Below are 21,296 nucleotides of genomic sequence, written 5' to 3'. Positions count from 1 at the left end.
GCTATGCCAGTTAAAGTTCCAAATACAGGGAGAAGCTGATGGAGACTATGGAGGCAGAGGGGTCCGGCTGATTGCCCTCCCCTCACAAACCAGCCTCTGGCTCAGCTACTTGCTCTGCCGTGGGGCCACCCCTCTTAGGTTTGGCACACAAGATCACTGAGTGGTCACGGACAGTACTAGCCATGGATGGCTTAACTTGGACTCACCACCTTCTCTCCCACAAGCAGGGGGTGCTTGCCTTGGTTTAGACAACCCGGGGGGCGGGATGGCCTCTTAAGATGTCTCCCGGGCAAAAATGGCCTGATCTGCTGCTCCAAAGATGAAAGAAGACTGGAGAGAGGCAGGTGTTCCCTGGACACTGTGGCCACCATTACGGCTGCAGTCTACCCGCTCTTCCGTCGTACACACAGGGAACTAAGGCCTGGGGAGGAAAGGGCCTCTTCCCCAGGGCCCACAGCACAGCCAGGCCTAGAACTGTCTCCTGGCTCAGCCCAGCCATTGGAAAGCAGAGCCTGGGAGCCTGTGGTAGACCATGAGGAGAGGGAAGGGCCCAGAGCCAGGGCTTTTGCCATTTGCTGCCCGGCAGGGATAAGGGCCACCTGGGCAAAGACAAGGGAGGTGAGGAAGGCAAGGCAGGCGTGGGACGAAGCTTGAATGGATAGGCATGAGTCTCCACAGCCCAGCCTCAGGCTGGCCAGGGGTGGCGGCGGCTGCAGGCTGTGAAATGTGTGAGTGTGTGTCTGTGTGTGCGTAGATGTGGTGTGAGTGTGTGTGTGGGTGCGGGTGATGGAATGCATGAGCCTGCGAAATGTATGTGAGTACGTGACTGTATGGAAAGTCTGTGTGAGTGTATGTGTGTGCGCGTATAGGTGTGAAGTGGGTGTGTGTTTGGAGTGTGTGTGTGTGTGTGAGAGTGTGTGTGTGTGTGTGTGCTGGGGGGGCTGGCTAAATCCTTCCCCTGTCCCACCCCAACCCAGCTTAGCCTCTAGGGTTTCAGCCACTGTCCTAAAGAAAACAGCCTGGAGCCTGCAGCAGGAAATCGCTGTTTGGATTGCAGAGGCGCCTCTTCCTGCCACAGCCCTGCGGAGCAGGGAGGGCCAGGAGCAGGCCTTCCTGCCCACCTGGACCAGATATCGAGCTGGTCAGGAGCCCCTTCATCCCCCGATCTGGGCTCCCTAACACCCTTCAGACCCCAGCCTTGAGGACCGAATGGGAAACCCTCCCACCGTTGTCTCTCCAGGGCAGTGGGAGAAGTGGATGCCCCCGAGGCTGAGTGAGCCGAGGCTGGAACACCCTCATAGAGGAAAGTCGGGCAGTCCTGTCAATGGTAGGTCCAGCAATCCCACATTCACGAACATTCTGCCGATACAGCTCATTCATACAAAAGGGTGTGCCTCGCTGAGCCTGATTTGTAACAAAGCGCTTGAGAGCGGATTAAGCAGAGCTGGGGGTCCCTGGACTGTGGCGCATCCATCCAGGGCAACTCAGCCAGCTCTCCGCGTGCTGGGAAGGAAGCTCCCCAAGACATGGCCAGGTGGGAAAAACAGGGTACAGTAGAGTGTGTACAGGATCCTCACATCTTCGTAAAAAAGGAAAACACATACATGTAAATGCTTGTGTGTGCACAGATTAGACTTTCAAACTTTCCGTAACTTGGGCAGGCAATAACTAAGAAAATATGTAAAAATACGCACAAATAGATACATGAGTGCTGGGGGTGCCTCGGGGACCCTCTACCAGCTTGATTGTGAGACCCCAGGCAGATCCCTTCCTCTCTGTGTCCTGAATTTCTTGTGTGCTCTCAGAGGTCAGAAAACCTTGAAGATGGTGAAGTGAGGCGTGTGTGAGTGGGGATGCAGTGGGGAGGGGGTGGGGGGCTAGTTCTCGTTGCCTGTTAGAACCTCCTCCTCCTGCTGCAATGAAACCCACTCCCAAGGCCATAGGCTGCTCCCTCCTGTGACATTCCTTAAGAGAGTTTGGATTTCATCTGGCCCTTTTCCCCAGTCCCCCTTCCTTCCTTCCAGAATCCCTCGGAACCACTCGAAGCCTTCATTCCTGGAAGCAGTACCCACTAATACCCCTGCGGGCCCCGTCTCAAGGCCTTCATCAGCTGAGTGTTCTCCAAGTCGCCCTAGCTGTCTCAGAGCCTCTCATGCCCCCTGGACCTCTCCTGGCCTCCTACAGGTCCAGGATATGTGTGGGGGCTGCTGGTCCAGCCGGCCCCTTACATCGGGTTCCAGCTGTCCCCAGTGCGGCCCTGCGGTCCTCACAGCCACCATTGCTTCTCAGGCCCTTCCCTCTGCACACCAAGGCCGCCCCACAGATGGCCGTAGGGGCCCATGCAGTCCTGATAAGGCTTCCTTCTTTCTCAGATGCCTGGCAACAGAGGGATGCCTGAGGCTGGGCGTGTGACCCCCACTAGGCCTCCAGTGAAGCCCAGGGGCAAGTTTGCACTGCCCCAGGCCTGGAGTAGCCCCCTCCCAGGCACCCCTCTGGCACTGTCATGGGCATCACCTACGCCTTGGAGCGACTTCATGGGGGAAGAGCTGAAGCTGGAGTCAGCAGGAGATTAATTAATCAAAACCCGAACACATCTGCTGTTAATTAATTCCATGCCAAGGTTAACTCTTCCCTCTGGGCTTCCTCTCCCTTTGGTGGGAAGAGGGAAATAATGGTGGGAGACAGCACCCCCTTAACCTTCTTCCCTTAGTGGGAAACATGAAGAAGGGAGGGGAACGTGAAGGGCAGGGCAGTTTCTGGGGTAAAAAAAGCAGAAGAGGCAGGGCCCCCAGAGGTCAGGGCAGCCTCGTCCATGTGGGTGCTTTTTAGGGGTGGTAGGGGGCGTTTGCTTTTGAGAGTCAGGGTCCATGGCAATTAGTCATGAGTCCTGAGGAAATCTGAGATGGACAAATATCTTTATTTACAGCAACAGATAGAACAGACCCTCCCTCCCTTCCTTCCCTTTCCCCTTCCAGTCTTTTCCATACCGTTCCCCCTCCCGCCCCACCCCAGGCTCTCGCCTAGCCCTGCCCTCTGGGGTCACTGCGTGGGTTAGGCCCCCACAAAAGCCTAGGAAAGGAGACTGGAGAGGGCTGGCTGAGGGTGGGTGGGGCGTCTCTTTTCACATTTTTCTGTCCTCTAAGCCCGGGGTGGAGGAGAGAGGCAGGCACCAGGAGCAGGGAGAGGTAGAGAGCCACGGCCCCACCGGCCCACCCTCCCCAAGTAACTTTCACAGTGTTCCGAAGCCCTGGCTGCCCCCTGCGGCCCCCACCCCAGCCCTGCCCCTAAGTTGTCCTGTCAGGTCCTCAGCAATGTATGAACCTAGTAACCCAGTAAAGAGTTCAGGCTTCTCTGCCATGGGCCCACCACCCACGGCTGAGGAGGTGGCCCCTCTGAGTGCCCCCCCACCATTTTCAAGGCTGGGGTTCTGAGAGGACATGGGTGGGTAGGAGAGGACCAGGGAGAGGGGGCTTCTCAAGCCTTGTGTGACAGTCCTGGGCCTGGCCCCACTCAGAGGGACCCTGCTGGAATCTGCAGGGGTGCCAGGCTGGCCTAGCCCCTGATAGAGGCTCAGGAGGAGAAGCAGAGCCCACAGCACTCCATGCAGATCTCCAGGCAGTCCGCGGACTCGCAGCAGGCATCCAGGATGCCACAGTCCAGGTCGCAGGGCAGGTCGCAGTCAGCACACTCGCCGGAGCCGCAGCAGCAGCAGCAGAGGCACGAGTCCTCTGAGCTGCAGGAGCCGCAGGTGGCGCAGTCCAGGACGATGTTGCACAGCGTCAGGAACTCGCAGAACAGGCAGGACAGGATGCAGTGGACACAACAGTCTGTGGGGTGGGCGGTGGAGAGGGGGAGGGGTGAGAGAGGGGAGGGGTGAGCGTGTGTGAAACAGCCAGGGGCGTGGGAGGCCCGCAGCAGCAGCAGCAGCAGCAGCAGCAGGGACGCTGAGTGTTCACTGTGCGCCTGAAGCTCACGTATCCGTCCCCATAGTTCCATTTTCTAGGTGATGACCCCGAGGCACAGACAGTTAAGCACATCAGAGCAGGCAGTCTGGATCATCCTTGCTCTTAGCCACCCTCTGTTTATTTGTTTAACCAACATATGGAGTGATACATGTTCTAGGCACTGTTCTGAGTGCTGTGCATGAATTAGATTCATTTAGGCCTCCAATGACTCTGTGAGGCAGGGGCTATTACTAGCCTCACTCTACAGATGAAGAGACTGAGGTTAAGAGAAGTCAGCCCGGCCCAGTGGCTCACGCCTGTAATCCTAGCTCTTTGGGAGGCTGAGATGGGTGGATCACCTGAGGTTAGGAGTTCGAGACCAGCCTGGCCAACATGGCGAAATCCCATCTCTATTAAAAATACAAAAAATTAGCTGGGCGTGGTGGCACACCCCTAAAATCCCAGCTACTCGGGAGGCTGAGGCAGGAGAATCGCTTGAACCCAGGAGGTGGAGGCTACAGTGAGCTGAGATCGCGCCACTGCACTCCAGCCTGGGCAACAAGAGCTAGACTCTGTCTCAAAAAAAAAAAAAAAAAAAAAAAAAAAAGAGAGAGAGAAGTTAAGTCTACACCCAACCCAAATCCTACCACCTGGCTCATCTCTCACCTGGACACCTTCAACAGCCTGCTTACTGGTCTCCCGACTCCCTGGCTTTGACCACTGCCACCTGGCATCTCTACTCCACACCGCAGCCAGAGGGATCCTTTAGAAATACCTGTTGGATCCTGGCCCTCCTCTGCTCAGACCCCTCCCATGGTTCACATGTCGCTTGTGATAAAAGCTGAAATCTTTGAAGTGGCCTCTGAGGGCCGCTGCAGTCTGGCCCCTGTGCCCTCTTAGTTCTCTTCTCCCACTCTTCTCCTCCGGATGACTCTGCTCTGGCCACGCCAGCCTCCTGGCTGCTCCTTGGCCATGCAGGCGCTGATTCCTCTGCCTGGAACAATCTTGCCACAGGCACGTGCTTGGCTGACTCCCTCATCTCCTTCTTTGCCCAAATGCCACCTCTCACTGAGGCCTTCCACCACCCGCTTCAATACTGCAACCGGCTGGCTCTGCCTCACACTCCCTGCCCAGCCCTACCTGACTGCCTTCTTCTTCCCTCAGAGGACATCGCCTCCCACTGTACTACACGGTTTCCTCATATTCATTGTCATCTCCTTCTACTGGATATGTAAGCTCCAGCAGGGCAGGCATCTTTGCCCATTTTGTTCACTGAAAGATTACAAGTCCTTAGAACAGCACCAGACACATAGAGGTGCTCAGTGAATAGAATAGAAATGCATGAAGCTGCGCTGGGCACCAGCTGGGAGGTGGTGGAGCTGGGACTTGAATCCGGGCTGCTGGCTCTAAAACCCACATCCTGCAGCCCTCCGTGTGCTGGGGCCAGGCCATGGGGCACAGTGTGCAGCTCTCCTGGCCAGGGGGCCCCCTGGGAGGCTCACTGCGCTGTGGAGGGTCTAACCCTGTTCTCCTGCATTCCTGTGTGGAGGGACTAGGGTCCTGTAATCTCTCTCCACTCTGGATAGGGTAGTTATCTTCAAATGTCAATCTCATGAGGTCACCTTGTTTAAAACCCTTCAGTGGCTCCCTACTGCTCTCCAGATAGTCTAGGTTCACTGCCTGGTTGGCAAGGACCTCCCAGGACCCCTGCCTGCCAGGAGTCTCACCTTTGGCAGTTCACCCTCCAGCCACACTGGCCATTTCTCAGCTCTGTGCTCATGCTCTCCTGGCTGGAGCCTCCTTCTGGTCTTTTAAGGCATGTTCAGACATCGCCTCCAAGCCTTCCCAGGATTCCCTCCCCAGATTTCTGGGCTGGTGTGAGTGGTCCCCCTGTGTTTGCGTAATCCTCTGCGTGAGTTTATCACTGCACTTATCACATCGTATGGCGATTACCTATCTACGTCTCTCATGAGAGCTTTATGAGGTCATGAACCAGGTATCCAGCACATAGCAAGTGTCTAGGACATTTCATTTTATTTTTCTTTGAGACAAAGTTTTGCTCTTGTTGCCCAGGTTGGAGTGCAATCTCGGGCGCGATCTCGGCTCACTGCAACCTCCGCCTCCCAAGTAGCTGGGATTACAGGCGCCCACCGCCACGCCTGGCTAATTTCTTGTATTTTTAGTAGAGACAGGGTTTCACCATTTAGGCAAGGCTGGTCTCAGGTGATCCACCCGCCTCGGTGGATCCCAAAGTGCTGGGATTACAGATGTGAGCCAACACTCCTGGCCAGGACATTTTAAATGAATAAATGGCTCCTTCATAAATAAGACTGTTGGGACCGGGCTCGGTGGCTCACGCCGGTAATCCCAGAACTTTGGGAGGCCGAGGCGGGTGGATCACCTGAGGTCAGGAGTTCGAGACCAAGCTGGCCAAGATGGCGAAATCCTGTCTCTACTAAAAATACAAAAATTAGCTGGGCATGGTGGGATGTGCCTATAGTCCCAGCTACTCAGGAGGCTGAGACAGAAGAATCGCTTGAACCCGGGAGAAGGAGGTTGCAGTGAGCCAAGATTGTGCCACTGCGCTCCAGCCTGGGTGACAGAGCGAGACTCTGTCTCAAAAAAAAAAAAAAAAAAGACTGTTGGGCAGAATCTGCTTTGCAGAGTGGGAAGGTTTCTGAGCATGTTATGTGCAAGTGTGTTTTGCAGATGCCCAGGCCAGGGTCCCTTCACATGGACAGGAATCACTGGAACATTCTGAGGTAAAGGTCAGGCCATCACTGAGCTCAGGCAGCTGTTAGCCATGTTCAATTGATAGCTGGTGAGGAAGCGACTGGCTGCCCCCGTGGCCCTGCAGAGGATCTTTGTGTTGCAGGCGCATCGGCTGGCTGGGTGTCTGGATCCTCTGACCTCCTACTGCACCTTGCAGCCCTGCCCTGGCACCATTTTATTCTGCTACATGTTCTTTTTTCCTCCCTAAACAGAAAACTTCTGTTTCCAGAAACAGAGTGGCTTAAGATGGATCAACCCAGGTGGCTCCGTTCCTTGTCACAGCAACTCTGGGAAAGCAGGGATGGGGAGGGGTTTGGGGGGTGGTGGGGAGGTGGCCTTGAGAAGGCAGGTACACCTTTACCCAACAGGTGTACTTTGCAAGGTTCTAAGATTTGATCATGCATCAGGTTCCCTGCAGGGCTTGTTAAGCTCCACCAGAGATTCCAGTCCAGTAGGTGTGGAAGGAGGCTGAGATCCTGCATTTCTAAGCAGCAGCCTGGTGAAGGTGCTCCTGTGGGCCCATGCGTCATGCTTCGAGGAACCCGGCTTTGGAGGCCTCTCCCAGGGAGAGATGGGATGGGTGCTTACCTTCCTGTGCCTGGAGGGGGATCTGGGAAGCGGTGGATTTGCTGCTGCTCTTACTCTTCTTGCTGCCCTGGCTGGCGAGAGATGGGTGCGTCTGCAACTTCCGGTGGGCCTTGGGGCCACCCAGGGCACCATTCCCCGCCTGTCTGGTGCCGCCCAGCTCTGAGGGGTGGCCAGAGCCATTCGGCAGAAGTGGGGTGCAGCCCAAGGGGTTCCCCTGAGGCTGGCCTGGAAAGATGAAGAGAAAGGGTGATGGGAAAAGGGTGGGGGTCATTCAGCCCCCAGAGCGATGCTTGAATCCTGCCTGCTGCATTCTTACATACACCCCAAAGCACCCAGCCAGACCTGTATCCTGCAGATGGGGAAACTGAGGCCCAGAGAGAAGAAATGACTAGTCCAGAGCCAAGCCATTAAATTAAGTTGGGCCTAGCTCCTGATTCTCAGTTCAGTGCTCAGTCCAGAAATGACAGATGTGTAAGGGCAGGGGCTCGGAGCCCTGGACCTCTCCTTTGTTCCTCACACAAAATCCATTCTCCTGCTCTTGTCATCCTGGGGTTTTGGCAGAGTGGTGGCAGTGGTGGTGCTGGGGAAGAGGGGTGGTTTGGCTGGGGTTGGGAGCACAGCAGTGAAGCAGTTAATCTTCACCTCGGCCTCTGCCAAGCCCCCAGCTGTTATTGCCCTTGGCGCACTGGGTGATTTATTGGAAACATCTGTTTGGAGATGAACGCCTGGCTCTGGAATCCAGGGGCTCCTCACTGCAGCCCCTTTACCTCCTGCTCCTTCCTCCTGGTGCCTCCACTCAAGCCTTTGCCCTCCGCACCCCTAACCCCATCCTGCCTCTATAAGCAGCTGGCAGAGAGTCTGAGGAGGGGCCCTTGGGGTCTGGGAGAGGAGGGAGGGAAGAAGGCAAGAGGAAGGGCAGTGGGGAGACCCCTGAAGCCAGGACCCCTGGGTCCCCATTGCAGGCTGAGGGACCAGACTTCAGCTTTATCAATGGGGTACAGGCAAGGTGACCCTGGAGACCCCCTAAACCCCGAATTCCTTCCTACTGCTCACTCAGGGATGTTCAGTTCTGGGTGAGAACTGGCTGGCTCAGTTCTGTTCTCAAGAGATGAGGGGAGGTGTGTATGGTGGGGGTAGTGAGGAGGGACTGAGGAGGGTTCACTGAGAGCTCTGGGGCCCCTCAGCTATGCAGGAGTCCTGACTCCTGGGCAGGACCCTGTGGCCCCAAGGACCCTCTGTAAATGTGGGGCACTTCAGTCCCTCAGGAGCTGAGATCTGGATCCCCATCTCCCTCCAGGCCTGGTCTGTGTATGTGAATTGTGTAGGAGGTGTCTTGGGGGCCCTGGAGCCCAAGGAGAGGGGAGGGTGGCCTCGGTGCCTCCCTTGGCTGAAGAGGCCGGGTCTTCCAGTGATGGCAGCAGTCACAAGATCGCACACTGCATGCTTCCTGCACGCCAGCCCTTCTAAGTACTTGCTGCTCACGGATCCCCTCGGTATTGCTACTCTTCTTTTACTGATAAGGAAACTGAGTCCCGGAGAGGTAGAGGTACAGTAAGTTGCCCAAGGTCACACAGCTAGCAAGTGTCAAAGATGGGATGAGCTTAGAGATTAGGAGCTGGGGCTCAAAGGGCAGAGGCCAGCATGGGGGCAGAGGCTGGGAGACAAGCAACTAAGGAATAAGCTGCTATTATCACACGACAATCACTACCCTCATAACTGGTGTTATGTACCAGGCACAGTGCTAGAAGCTTTAGGTGGAGCAGCTTCTCTTTTTTTTTTTTTGAGACGGAGTCTAGCTCTGTGCCCAGGCCGGAGTGCAGTGGCGCAATCTCAGCTCACTGCAACATCCGCCTCCCGGGTTCACGCCATTCTCCTGCCTCAGCCTCCCAGGTAGCTGGGGACTACATGTGCCCGCCACCACGCCCGGCTAATTTTTTGTATTTTTTAGTAGGGATGAGGTTTCACCGTGTTAGCCAGGATGGTCTCGATCTCCTGACCTCGTGATCCGCCCGCCTCGGCCTCCCAGAGTGCTGGGATTACAGGCGTGAGTAGGTGGAGCAGCTTCTTTAGGCATCGCAATAGATCTACTACTGGCCCCATTTCACAGATGAGAAAACAGAGGCCCAGAGAGGGGAAAACTTGCCAAAGGTCCTGTAGCTGGGAAGTGGAGTGGGGAGGGCATGAAGATTGGGAGAAAGGAGCTGAGGACAAGGTGGGGGGTCGGGGGAGGGTGGGAAGCAGGGTTCTGGAGAGGCTCCATGCTGGGAGCCTCCAGCAAGAGGTGTGGCTGGTGCCTGCATCTGGGTAAACAGGGTTAAGGCTATGGGAAGTGGCCAGGCCTGAATCATCAGGCCCCCACCTCTTGGCCCCACACAGGGTGACTGGGCCAAGTCCTTGGCCAGCTTCGGTGCCCCTTGCCCTTCTGCCTAAACATGGGCACAGTGACCAGAGGGCGGGAGTGTGCGGTGAGCTGAAGGATCTGGGTGATGTGGACAGACACAGAGCTTGTCTGTGGCCATGGCCATGGGGGCTGAGTCACAGAGCAAACACTCAGGGCTCACAGACACAGGAGTGTCTGTCCCATTCCCACCAGACCCCCTCCTCCACTGCCAAGGCGCTGACCTCTTTCTCTCAATTCTGCTGGTGGGTGTGCTGGAGGAGACCGAAGGCCGTGCACTAGTAAGCCTGACTTCCAGGGAGTCCAGCTTAGCCCCAGATGCCCTGGCTGGAGCAGGCTCCCAGCTCAGCCATGCCAGCTGGGCATGCAGGCAGGCACTGCAAAGAGTGTTGGGCCGGGAGACCTGAGTTTCCCAGCTTGGGACCAGGGTGGGCCGTTCTCTGTGCCTGTTTCCTCACCTGTAAAATGGGCTTCGCAGTAGCCATCCTGCTGCCTCGTTGCAGGCTGATTAGGAGAGCAAGTGAGCCCACTCAGGGAAACAAAGTTGGAAAGTAAAAATGTGTCTAAAGATGTGGGCAAATCTTCGTTAGTTATAAAATGACCCCAGCTGTTGCTTCTCCTGTTCTTGAGGGTGAAGGTGGAAAATTCTCTCCCTCCCCTCAGGACCTCCTTGGAGAACTCGAGCCAGGCCTGGGAATGGAGCTGAATTTTGTTCCTTTCACCCTAGAGCAACTGGTGGCTTCTTCCTTTTACCCCTGATTCCTGGAAGGATGGAGATGCATCAGGCTCTGGCTCCCTGCCCGACCCCAGCCCCGTAGCTCTCTTCCTGAGGCAGGGGGTGCCTCTCTCCAGGTAGCCGCATGCTCTCTGTCCTGAGTCATTTTGCCTGGAGCCTGCCCACACTCCCTGCTTCCTAGTCACTTTGCAGTGGAGGTCTTCCCCTTGACAGAAAGCACAGTGACAGTGCCCTTCCCCTTTCTGCTGCCTGTGCTGCCACCCTCAAGGTTCTGGCCAAGTGGGTGCACCCATTTTTGCCAACCGATTTGGGTTGAGTTCCCTAGTGCAACCCTACATGTTGCCATCCAACCTCCTGGCCCCCTAGGACTCACATGTCACAGCTTCTGTGGGGACGTCGAGGTCAGTGCTGTCCAGGGCCTGGGGGATGCCAGGGCCATTGCCTTGGGGCATGGGGGTTGCCGCTTCCTCCAGGGAGCCCTCCTCTGGCGCTGCCTCCGCAGGGTGAGTGGATCCTGTTACTACCTCCAGCCCAGGAAGGAAGGACAGGGTCTGAGCTAGGAAAAAAGCAGATGACTGAGGTCCATTTTCCTGGGGCCTTCCTGTTTGCCCAGCCGTGGGCCCCGCCCCACAGCCCAGCATGCCCACTGAACCCTCATTCTTTGTCTGTCTGCATTAGTTATGCAGCCCTTACTCTAGCTGACAACAGCACCAGGTTCCAAAATAGAAAGCTCCCAAACCACAATCTGGGAGTAAGCAAGGGTGTGCATGCATTTGAGTGTGCGCACGTGTGCATGTGGTGTCGGGAGGGGCAGAGATGGCAGAATATAAAGAAAAGTAGGGAGAGGAGGCAGAAACACAGCGCAAGGGAGAACACACAGACGGTCAGCAACGGAGAGATAGAGACAGGCATTGAGAGTGACAGGGAGAATCAAAGGGACAGTGAGAGGTAGAGGTAAAGGGAGATAGAGCATTGGACTGCGAGAGACTGGGCACGGAAAAGAGATCCACAGCGACCCAGTGACAGACAGCCTGGGACGGGAGCGAGACGCAGCAATAGTGCGGAAGTCAGTAATGGAGAGAAAGATAGAGATGGGGCAGGGGCAGAGGTGACAGAGAAGGTAGCACTGTGTGATGCAGAGCGCGGAGAGAGACAGGGGAGAAACTGGGTCAGAGAAGATGATGGCAGGGGAGTTAGAGGGACCTGGGGGTGAGGAGCAGGGAGGGGCTACAGTCAGGAGGAGGACAAGGAGCCGGCCGGAGCACTGGGGAAGAGGTGAACCGCAGCCACATGTAATTACAGTGGCTCTGTGCAGGGGCGGCAGGCGGCAGAAATGGAGCCACCTTCAAACCCACAGCTCCCCAGCCTGCAGGACTAGGGCCCCTAGGCTCAGGGGGAAAAAGGGATGGGGGATGGGAGGTGAGGGAGGGAGGAAGAAAGGGGTCCGAGCTTCCACACACTCAGCCAGGGGTCAGGGGCGAGCCCAGGCTGTGGCAATGAAAGGGTGTAGGGTGCAGCCTGGGCCTCTCATCAGACCTCAGCCTATGCAGTTAGTTGGAAGGACAGGGATCTAAAGAGGGTGGCCTTCCATCTGCCCCCTCTCCACATATCATGTTGGGAGAAGGAGCAAGGAGACACAGAAACAAGAGACCCAGAGACGCAGAGGCCAAAAGAGCATGGGGAGAGGTAGGGTGACACAGAGGGGGACACGGGGAGAGGCAGGGTGACACAGAGGGGGACACGGGGAGAGGCAGGGTGACACAGAGGGGGACACGGGGAGAGGCAGGGTGACACAGAGGGTCATACAGAGGGGGACACGGGGAGATGGGGAGATGACGAGAAACAGCAGGGAAGCCCAGAGAGTACACACCCCACAGACAGACCAGAAAGAGACACATGCAGAGACAGAGACACAGAGAGACACAGGGTAGTCTTGGGAATTAAAGTGGAATCAATCACAGAGAATAATGAGGGGTTGACACAGAGAGGGAGAGAGGGGGTGGGGGAGAGAGGCAAAGAGAGGGAGATGAGAGATGAAAGAAGAGAGGAGGGAGGTAATTAGAGGGATCAGTGGAGGCTTGGGCATGCAGGCCTGGGGGACGGGAGTTGGAAGCATGTTGAGGAGAAGATCCTGTGGCACAGCCCTCTGTGCCCATGACCCTCAGTGACCCTCACGACCCTTGTTCCAAGGGGTCTGGTCCCCCACAGCCAGGGGAATGGACCCCCAGAGGCCCCATGTGGGAAGCACAGAGGGCGGCAGGCCCAGCAGGCATGCTCTCACCTGCCCAGGGAAAAACCACAGGCCTTGCCTCTAGACAGGAGCTGGGGCAATGGGGAGGGAGGGCTGGTGCTCCTAGGATGCGTGCAGGGCAAGAGAGTTATTTGCTGGGAACCCTTCCCGGGGCCCATGGCTCCACAGAGGCAGGGGTGGGTTCCTTCCAGCTCCATCTGCTCTTTGGGCCTGTTGAGAGCTCCCCTCATAGCTGGGTTAATCATTGAGAAATCAAATGGCTTTTGGACGATCAGAGGATTTGGACAAGAGGGAGCATGCAAGTGGAGATGCTGGTGCTAGATGGTGCCTCTCCTAGCCCTGAGCCTGGTCTACACCAGCTCAGATATGGCTCTTGAAGGCTAAGACCAAGTTGGCATGAAAAGGGAGGCTCAGGGTCCTAATTTCCAGGAAACCAGGGGCCTGCCTAGCTCCAGACCCTGGCCCCCAGAGGCATCTTGCTATGGCCCTGGGCCCTGAACTGGGGGACCTGACTCTCCCACAGGGTGTAATGAGACAGAAAGACCTGAGTGAGGAGCGGAAGACCCAAGCCCTACATTCACCAGTTACCAGCCTGGCAAATTATCAGAGTTGGGTTACTTTGCGTGGCAAGGGCAGTCCTAATGCTCATGCCACAGGGTTTCAAGGAGGAAAGAAAATGCTCATCAGGGGGTTGTTCGCAAGCCTTTCACCCACAGCCCTACTACTCTTCCCTCCTTCCCTCCTTCCCTTCCTCTCTTCTTTCCTTCCTCCCTCCTTTCTCTCTTTTTTTTTAATGAGTAGTTTGGCTTCTGACCTTTCCCCTTCCCTCCCTCCCTCCCTCCTTCCTTCCTTTCTTCCTTCCTGTGCTGTGTGGTTTAACATTTATTAAGCACCTACGAGGCACCCAGCAATATGACAAGTACTGGGTATACCCGAGTGAGAAAGACCAGCTCACTGCCTCGGAGTTCTCGATTAGGGGAGGGGTGGGCTGGTGGCTCTTACATACCCAGAGGTGCAAGAGTTACACTGGGGCATCTGGAAGAATAGTGGAAGCACAGAAGATGGACACCTAGCTCAGATGGGTGAGTGTGGCAAGCAGGCTTCCTGGGGCAGGCAATACTCACACTGAGTCTTGACCAATCAGCAGCACAGAGGGGGAGTTTTGAGAAGAGCAGCAGGAATCAAGACCCCCGGAGTGAGCCGCTACAGAGTGAGCAAGGAAGCCACATGCTCTGGGGTGGTGTTGAGGCTGGGAAGCCTAGAATGATAGCTGGGGCATGACAGGCCTGGTGGTCACTTCCCAGGCTTCCTGCTGAGGTCACCAGGGCTCACAGAGGTGACACTGAGTCTTATGGTAGAGAGAGCCAGGACTTCTGCTCCCTGCCCTGCTCCCCCTCCTCCCTGCAGCGTTAGAGAGGGAGGAAGGCGAGGAAGAGGGTTTAAGGAGCCTGGAGTTCACATCTCCACCTGCCTTACCCAAAGCATCTCCGCTCTCTGGGCAGCCTCTCCTGACAGTCACCTACAGGGCTGGTGACCTTGGATCTGGTGGGAACAGGAAATTATAGAGTGCAGACCAAGGCCCGATGAGGCCCATCCCGCAGGAAGCCTACCAGGCATCAGACCGTGGAGGAAAAATGAGGAAGGAAAGAAAACCAAGTCCAATAATCCTGATCTGGAGACACACAGAGGGACAGAGAACATCCGGAGCCAGGAGGGGCCGCAGAGGGGACCCAGCAAACCAGCACTGAGGGCAGAAGAGGGAGCTGTGCCACATATCCAAAGACAGGGAAGCAGAAGGAAAAGGAAGAAGCAGCTGCAGGAAGATCTGGTCTGCAGAGGAGACACTGCCTGGGTGGCCCAGACCCCTAGGTGTGGACTGAGAAGCAGCTCCTGCTTGGAACAGATGGGGCAGAGGTGCCAAGAGCCCAGTTTTCCATTCTGTAACCAAGAGACACTGCTGTCCAGCCACAGAGGGGAGAACATCTCGGGAGAAACTTCTGGAGGGTGGAAGTGTGGGGTATGCAGGAGACAAGGCGGTGGCCAGCAAAGGCGAAGGAGGCCCCCCGTGTGGATGTGCAATTCATGTCCTGCAGAAGGTGCCTGCCAAGGGGGTGAGTGGATGTGGCTGAAGTCCTTGCCCTCCTAGTAGGTGCCATCTGCTCACCCAACTGCACAACTGCTCCATCTGACCAAGGGGGTACCTTTTTCTAATCTGCACCGGGTGCCACACATGCTGGTGGCATCTCTGAGCAGAAGCCCCCAGCCCTGTACCCCTCCTCTCAAGGGTGACTATCTACAAAGGGGAGATACGGAAAGGCAACAGCCCCTTTGCTTCAATACGCTCTCATTCCTAACACGGGATAAGATTCTGGTAAATGCCTGGAGCTCTGGAAAGACTCCCCAGGTGGGAGTGGGAGAGTCATGTTTACATCATGAGCCCAAGAGGAAAGGCTGAGACTCACACCCTCAGCAAGGACTCTATGGGCTCTCTCTGCCTGCCATCCACCAAGTTGAGGGGTGGTCCTGAACCAACAGGGAGTAGGGGGGAACCTCTTTCAGGCGGGATGGTTTCAAGCCTGCACAGTGCCCATGGGAGTTTCAGCCAAAAGATCCCTGGCTGGTGTGGAGAGAGGCCCGTGTTCCAGAGCTCCACTGCCTACTGCCTTAAGTTTAGCCCTCGTCATTGTCTTTGTGGACCGTGGATCTGGGCTTCCCACTTGAAACTCTGACCATCTCTGGAGAGGGAAGGCCAGAACCTCATATGGTCAGAGAGTGGTGGCTGGAACCCCACACTTCAATCTTTCCTTGGCTTGGCATTCAAGGCCTCAGTCTGGATCTTCAATCTATCAATGTACCAGGATCCTGTGTTCCAGGCAGACTAGCCTCTCCATGGTCTGGGCCATTGCCGGATCTTCTGACCAGTCCACCCATGCTTATACTATTCCTGTTGACCAGAAGGTCCTACCCCTCCCACTCTCCAAACCCAACTCATCCTGGACCAAGCTCAAACTTCACCTCTTCCTCTAGACAGCTTTCTCTGACCCAGTTGCTAAGAATTTAGCTCCAGTGTCCCCTCTTGTTAATTATAATTTGCTAGTGAAATCCTGGCTTCTCAACCAGACTACAGCCCTCCCAACTCAATCCCTTGGAGTGGTGTCCATATTCATCTCTGCATCCCCAGGGAGCACTCGGCAAATGCTTATTGGGGAGTACTTTCTGGAGTTTGGAATGCCCCTGTCAGGGGAAGGAGAAAGAGAAAGGGATGAAGACTAGGGGTGGCATCTGGACCTGAACCCCAAGAAAGTCAGAGAGGGTGGACTCCTTTGATGCACACATGGTTGATGCGAATCCAATGGTCACACTCCCAGGCCACCAAGCTGAAAACTAAAGAGGGCCTGAGCTGGCCAGTTAGTCTGGGACAAGTTGGTTTTATTTTAGGTCTGAAGGCTCCAAATCCCCAGGAAATTCAATTTAGAACCATGAGCAAGAATGTGATGCCCCAATGCTGGGCAAAAATGTGCCTGTGGGCTAGGGAGCCAGGCTCCCGGGGCTCTCCTGGGTGGGGAGGAGGCTACTAGGAGAGCCAAGGGTGTGGCGGCTTGGCCACCTGCCCCTACCAGATCTGCCCTGAGTCCCCTTGTGCCCTGCCTGCATCTGTGGTGGCTGAGGGAGGGGGCCGACTTGCTCCCTGGCTGTCCTGCCAGCAGAGCCTCTGGGGCAGCGCTGTGGCCTTGCTGTTCTGTCAGCACTCAGGGAGTAAAGCGTGGGGGATTCTGGTCTCAAATTCAGGCGTCTGTGGGGTTTTGGCTGGGTCTCCTGCGGTTTGGGCTTCCTGGGCAGCAGGCTCACTCTCCCAAGGCGGTGGCAGAGCAAAGCCTTGAGTTATGAAAGCCGCATTGTCTGGCCCAGCCCAGGCTGGGGAGAGGGTCTGCTGGGGCTCTGGGGGGCCTCAAGTTACAGCCCAGGGCTTAACCCTCCCAGTTGCCCACGCTGACCCCGGTTCTGTGCAGTTAGCCCTCTCCTCCTGCTGCTGGAGCTGAGAATGGCTTCAACAAGGAAGGGGATCTTGGAAGGAGGTAGTGGAGGGAGAGCAGAGAAAATGGATAAGGGGAGGGAGAAAGCTGGAGAGAGTAAGAGGACGAGAGAGCAGGAGGCTGAGGAAGGGAGGAGGCAGGAGGGAGGCCCAGCGGGACAGGGAAGGTTCCCAGACTCAGAGAAGGACCCTTCCAAGTGCCCTGCCCCCAGCTGTCCCTCTGGGCTGAAGGAGTCCAGTTCTTGGAGGCGCTCATCTTGCAGAAGGCCCTGTTGCAGGGGCCCCACAGAGACAGCAGGCAATTTGAGGCTTGGCCAAGATGGGCTGTAGACACACTGGCCTCATCTATGTGCTGGCTGTTGGCCAGACATCTTCCACTTGTCCTCACTCTGGTTTAGAGGACCCCCCACCTCCACAACTAGGCGTCCATACCAAGTAGGTGGGGAGTGGAGAGGGGCCTCCTAGAACAGGCAGGCAGGCCGGCTTCGAGGGCGCATGTGGAGGCTGAGGCCAGAGAAGGGAAGGAGCTTGTCCAAGGCAAGGCAGGGAGTTCGTGTCAGAGGTTCAGGAGCAGACCTTCATTATTCAGAGTCAAAGAGGGGAAAGGAGGAATGGCGCTGGTGGGGAGGAAGGCAACGACTTAGACAGTGGAGATTCCAATTATGAAATCCGGGTCCACACTCCTGCACGCGGTTCCCCTGGCCCTGAACACATCCCAGAGGTTCCTGACTGCTCCCTGACCCGGACTTCCATTTGGGAGTTTCGGCTTAGGCATCTGGCCAGTGAGGGGAAGGGACTGAGAACCAGGGCCAGCAAGGCCCCTACCCCAAACCCCTTCAGGGAGTCACAAACCGTCCTTGGCTTGAGAGGCTCCCCCAGGAATCGCGGGTAGGTTACAGACGGCGCCAGGCGCGGGACGGGGCATTTCACTTGGGCTGTAGACACTGGGTTGGGGTGCGTGTGTGCGCACAGGGCAGGGGCGGCGGGGACTGGCCGGCACGAGAGGGAAGGAAGGCGAGGGAGAAGGGATGGCAAGAAAGAGGGGAGGGGCTGGGTCCTGCAGCCGCTCGCGGCAGACAAAAGTTTTCGGGAAGCGCTGGGCTCTGGTTGGGCTGGGGGAAGGGAAGTAGAGAAAGATTCAGACAACGCCCCCTCCCCCACACCAGGCCCCCACAAATATTTACACACTGGGCAGAAACAGTTGAGACACAAATCCCAGACGGACAGACAGACACCGCGGAGTGTATGTGTGTGTGTGTTTGTGTGTGTGTGTGTCTGGTGTCGGGAGTTGCGGGGAGTTGGAGCCAACTTGGCACAGCCGCAGCCTCTGTTTAGGGCCCTGCCTCCCTCGCCCAGCCCCCTACTCTCCTTGGACCAAGTCCTCAAACCCAGACTTTTCGTCCCTACCCCCACCAAGCTCCCCGGAACCGTCTCCCCGCGTCTGGGGACGGAGGGGAGAACTAATAACTGGCCCCTTCAGCCGCCCACCCGCCCCTGTCCAGCTTCGCTCGCCACTCTCGGTCCTACCTGGGCCCGGGGCTGCGCTGGGGGCTCCATAGGGCGCGTCGCAGCCAGAGGGGCGCTGGCCGCTCACCTGGTACATCGGCCCCGGACCTGCGGAAAACAGGGCTCAGCGGGCGGCGCCGGAGGCGGGCAGGGGGCGATTCCCCCGCAGATGCGCGCCTCCCACGTCCACTCACTCGTGCGAGCCGCGCTACGCTCTCTTCCAGCCGGATTCCCGCGCGCGGCCCGCCATGCGCGCCTGCTCCGGGCGCCCCCGCCCGGGTCCCGCTCGCTCCCGGGTGCTCGCCTGGCGCCCCCTCCCCTCTCACTCGCTGCTTTCTCCCATTTCGGCGCCAGCTCACGCCGTTCGCCCGTTCCTTCTTCCTTCTCTCCCTCCAGCCCCCCTCGCTCCTCCCCTACTCGCCTCTCCCCTCCCCTCTTCCCTGGCCCACCCTCTCCCTGCCCCCTCCTCGCCTTCCCAGTCGCCCCTCTGCGGGTCCCCTCCCCCGCGCCGGGCTTGGCCCAGCCCGGAGCCGGACACGTCTGTCCGCGGGGCGCCCGAGGCCCGAGCCCCCACAGGAAGCCGGCTGGGCGCGCTTCCTCCGCGCTCTCGGAGCGGGGCCTCAGTCTCCCCAAATCCCTGCTCTCTGAGGCCCGGAGATCCGCGGGCTGCACGTTTTCCTTTGCCTGTCCAAACTCTGCAAAAGTTTCTGGAAAATCAGGAGAAAGAGAAACCTCAACCACTTCGTGGAACTGTCTGAATAATTGCGGCCTCCAAATCTCTTTGCCCCAAAGATGGGCGCGATCAAGTTTCTCAGTCACCTTTTACCCACCCCCTCGGTCTCCTCCCGGGGTCCTAAGCCAGGCACAGGGATCTGGGCTCCCAGGCCACTCGCCCACAGCGCCAGAGTTGTCTGTCCGGGAAATCCGGTTAGTGACCAACCAGCCTCCCCTGTGCCGCAGCAGCCCAGAGCATCCCCGACCCTCCTGCCCCTACCAGCTGTGCGTGGGAATGTGTGTCAGAAAACCGACTTTGGGGGCAAAGAGAGGTCCTCCGAATTCAGCCCTTCTTTGGGATCCAGACTGAATCCGAGGGCTTCTAAGATGAGGGTTCGGGGAGAAAGGGGAGGGAGGGAGCCTCTCCCGGTGGGGCCAGCCGGGCGGTGCGTCTGGATGGTGAGCCGCGGTGGTGGGAAGGAGCCGCTGCCAGGCAGTCCGAGAGGGTTCAGGGACCCTCAGCGCGACCCCGGAACCTGGTCCCCGAGAAAGGGGAAGACTTTGGAGCCTGCGGCTCTCCAGGTGGGGCTGGGCGGGCCCGTGGGATGATGCTCAGGTGGGGCAGGCCCCTGGGGTGACAGCGTCTCGGCCATACTTGTCTAGGGCCGCCTAGGAGCCGCGTCTGGGCTCCCCGCCACGAGGGCCAGTGAGCACACCGGAAGGCAGCGGCGGCACCAGGCCACCTTTTCTAGTCCCGCGTCCAGCCGGGTCTGGAAGTGGAGAGCTGGGACGCAGGAGGCCTGGCGTCCCAGCTCCCCACTTCTTGGACTCTCCCAGCACCCATAGTCGCTACTTACGGCTATCGCAGGTCCTGGGGCGCCGTCGGGGCCAGGACGGGGATGGCCCCCACGGCGCCGGCAGCGCTCTCGGCACCCGCGGCCACGTCCCAGCGATGGGCTGGGGTGGTTGCGGCCCGGAGGAAGGTGGGGCGGGACGAGAAGAGAGTGTTCCGCCCCCCAGGCCGGGCTGCTAGCTGCGGGGGTCTGTCCTAGTGCCCCAGGAGCCGGCGGGGATCCGGCTGCTGTCCGGGAGCTCTGGAGAGCTGAGCCAACTCCCCCTTCCTGGCACGGGCTGAGTCACCCGAACGGGACGCGCCCGCGCCTGGGCCTGGCGGCTGCTGCATTCTTACCTGCTTACCTGGGCGCGCACGCTGGGCCTCACCCACCTCCAAAGGCAATCCTCACCGTCTCTCTCCGTTTCCTCCCGCGTATAGGGCCCCCTCCCGAACCCCAGACCTCAGTGCTGCACCCCTCCCCCTGCTTTCTCAGTCTCAATCCGGGGCCCCTAAACTCTGCATCAGCTCAGTCCCGGAGCCTTACTGTTCCAAGTCGCCTGCTTGATCTCAAAAGTCCTCTGAATCTGGCCCAGTACTAATGTCTGTTTTGTTGGAAATGTAAATTACGCTTTAAATTTAATCCCACACGCTGGTTATGCAGGTGTGCTCATTTTGTAAGGATGCAGCAAGCTGAACATTTATGATGCAGGCACTTGTTTGTATGACTATTATACTCGAATAAAAAGTTTTTAAAAATCAACACATTAAAATCAACATTCCAGTTCAGAGCATGATAGGGTATGATGGCCAGGCTGGAGGCCTGGCTGGGAGATCAGATTCCAGACCCACCATCTACTATATTTCTTTGGGAAAATCCCTTTGCCTCTCAGCCTCAGGAGGGATGAGCACTGGGGCCCAGGACCAGGACTGGGGTGAGGTAAGTGAGACACTCACCTGGTGTGCAAGATTTCGGGGATACCAAGATAAGGAATTTTTTTTTTTTTTTTTTTTGGAGGCAGGATTTTGCTCTGTCTGCCAGGCTGGAGTGCAGTGGTGAGATCTCAGCTCATTACAATCTCCACTTCCCAGGTTAAAGCAGCTGGGACAACAGGTGCTTGCCACCACACCTGGCTAATATTTTTTATTTTTAGTAGAGACGGGGTTTTACCGTGTTGGCCAGGCTGGTCTGGAACTCCTGACCTCAAGTGATCTGCCTGCCTTGGCCTCTCAAAGTGCTGAGATTACAGGCATGAGCCACTGTGCCCAGCCTGATAAGGAATATTTTAAGGCAATATTTTAATATACCAAATGGGCAAACTACAGCTCTTTGGGCCAGCTGCCTTGTTTTGTAAATAAAGTTTTATTGGAAACAGGACCAGGATTAATCATGCAAGTTCAGGGTCAGATCCTGTCTTTATCTAAAATGTTGGCATTTTGTTTATCATAGACTTTTTGGCATTAATTTGAATTTTTATACATATTGCAGGAAAATATTGTTTTATCTTAATTACTGAGTTTT

General features: G+C 57.0%; 1 protein-coding gene across 8 annotated transcripts; it reads right to left on the bottom strand.

Moving 5' to 3' along the window:
- Positions 1–2,898: 2,898 nt before the first annotated feature.
- Positions 2,899–20,060, bottom strand: MDFI (MyoD family inhibitor). Of its 8 annotated transcripts, none has more exons than XM_054493159.2 (5): positions 19,800–20,060; positions 18,250–18,336; positions 10,812–10,994; positions 7,305–7,529; positions 2,899–3,827 (listed from the first exon to the last, which is right to left on the bottom strand). In XM_054493159.2, exons 2-5 carry the CDS (start codon positions 18,323–18,325, stop codon positions 3,571–3,573), a joined length of 741 nt encoding a protein of 246 aa, XP_054349134.1. In that variant the 5' UTR covers positions 18,326–18,336; positions 19,800–20,060; the 3' UTR covers positions 2,899–3,570. The 8 variants fall into 8 exon arrangements, with proteins under 8 accessions (XP_054349134.1, XP_063522276.1, XP_054349135.1 ...); XM_063666206.1 differs by lacking the exon at positions 19,800–20,060 and adding an exon at positions 18,700–18,944; XM_054493160.2 differs by lacking the exon at positions 19,800–20,060 and adding an exon at positions 18,423–18,623.
- Positions 20,061–21,296: the final 1,236 nt, after the last annotated feature.

This window comes from Pongo pygmaeus, chromosome 5 (genome assembly GCF_028885625.2).
Source record: "Pongo pygmaeus isolate AG05252 chromosome 5, NHGRI_mPonPyg2-v2.0_pri, whole genome shotgun sequence".
NCBI lineage: Eukaryota > Metazoa > Chordata > Mammalia > Primates > Hominidae > Pongo > Pongo pygmaeus.
Note: the sequence above shows the minus strand (reverse complement) of the source record. Positions and strands in the feature narration are given on the sequence as shown.

Excerpts from the sequence above, each read along its gene's own strand:
- MDFI (XM_054493159.2), bottom strand. The coding sequence starts at position 18,325 with ATGTACCAGGTGAGCGGCCAGCGCCCCTCTGGCTGCGACGCGCCCTAT. Across the intron at positions 10,995-18,249 it reads CAGCGCAGCCCCGGGCCCAG|CTCAGACCCTGTCCTTCCTT; the intron begins GTAGGACCGAGA and ends CTTTTTTCCTAG. Across the intron at positions 3,828-7,304 it reads CCCCCTCCAGGCACAGGAAG|ACTGTTGTGTCCACTGCATC; the intron begins GTAAGCACCCAT and ends CCCACCCCACAG.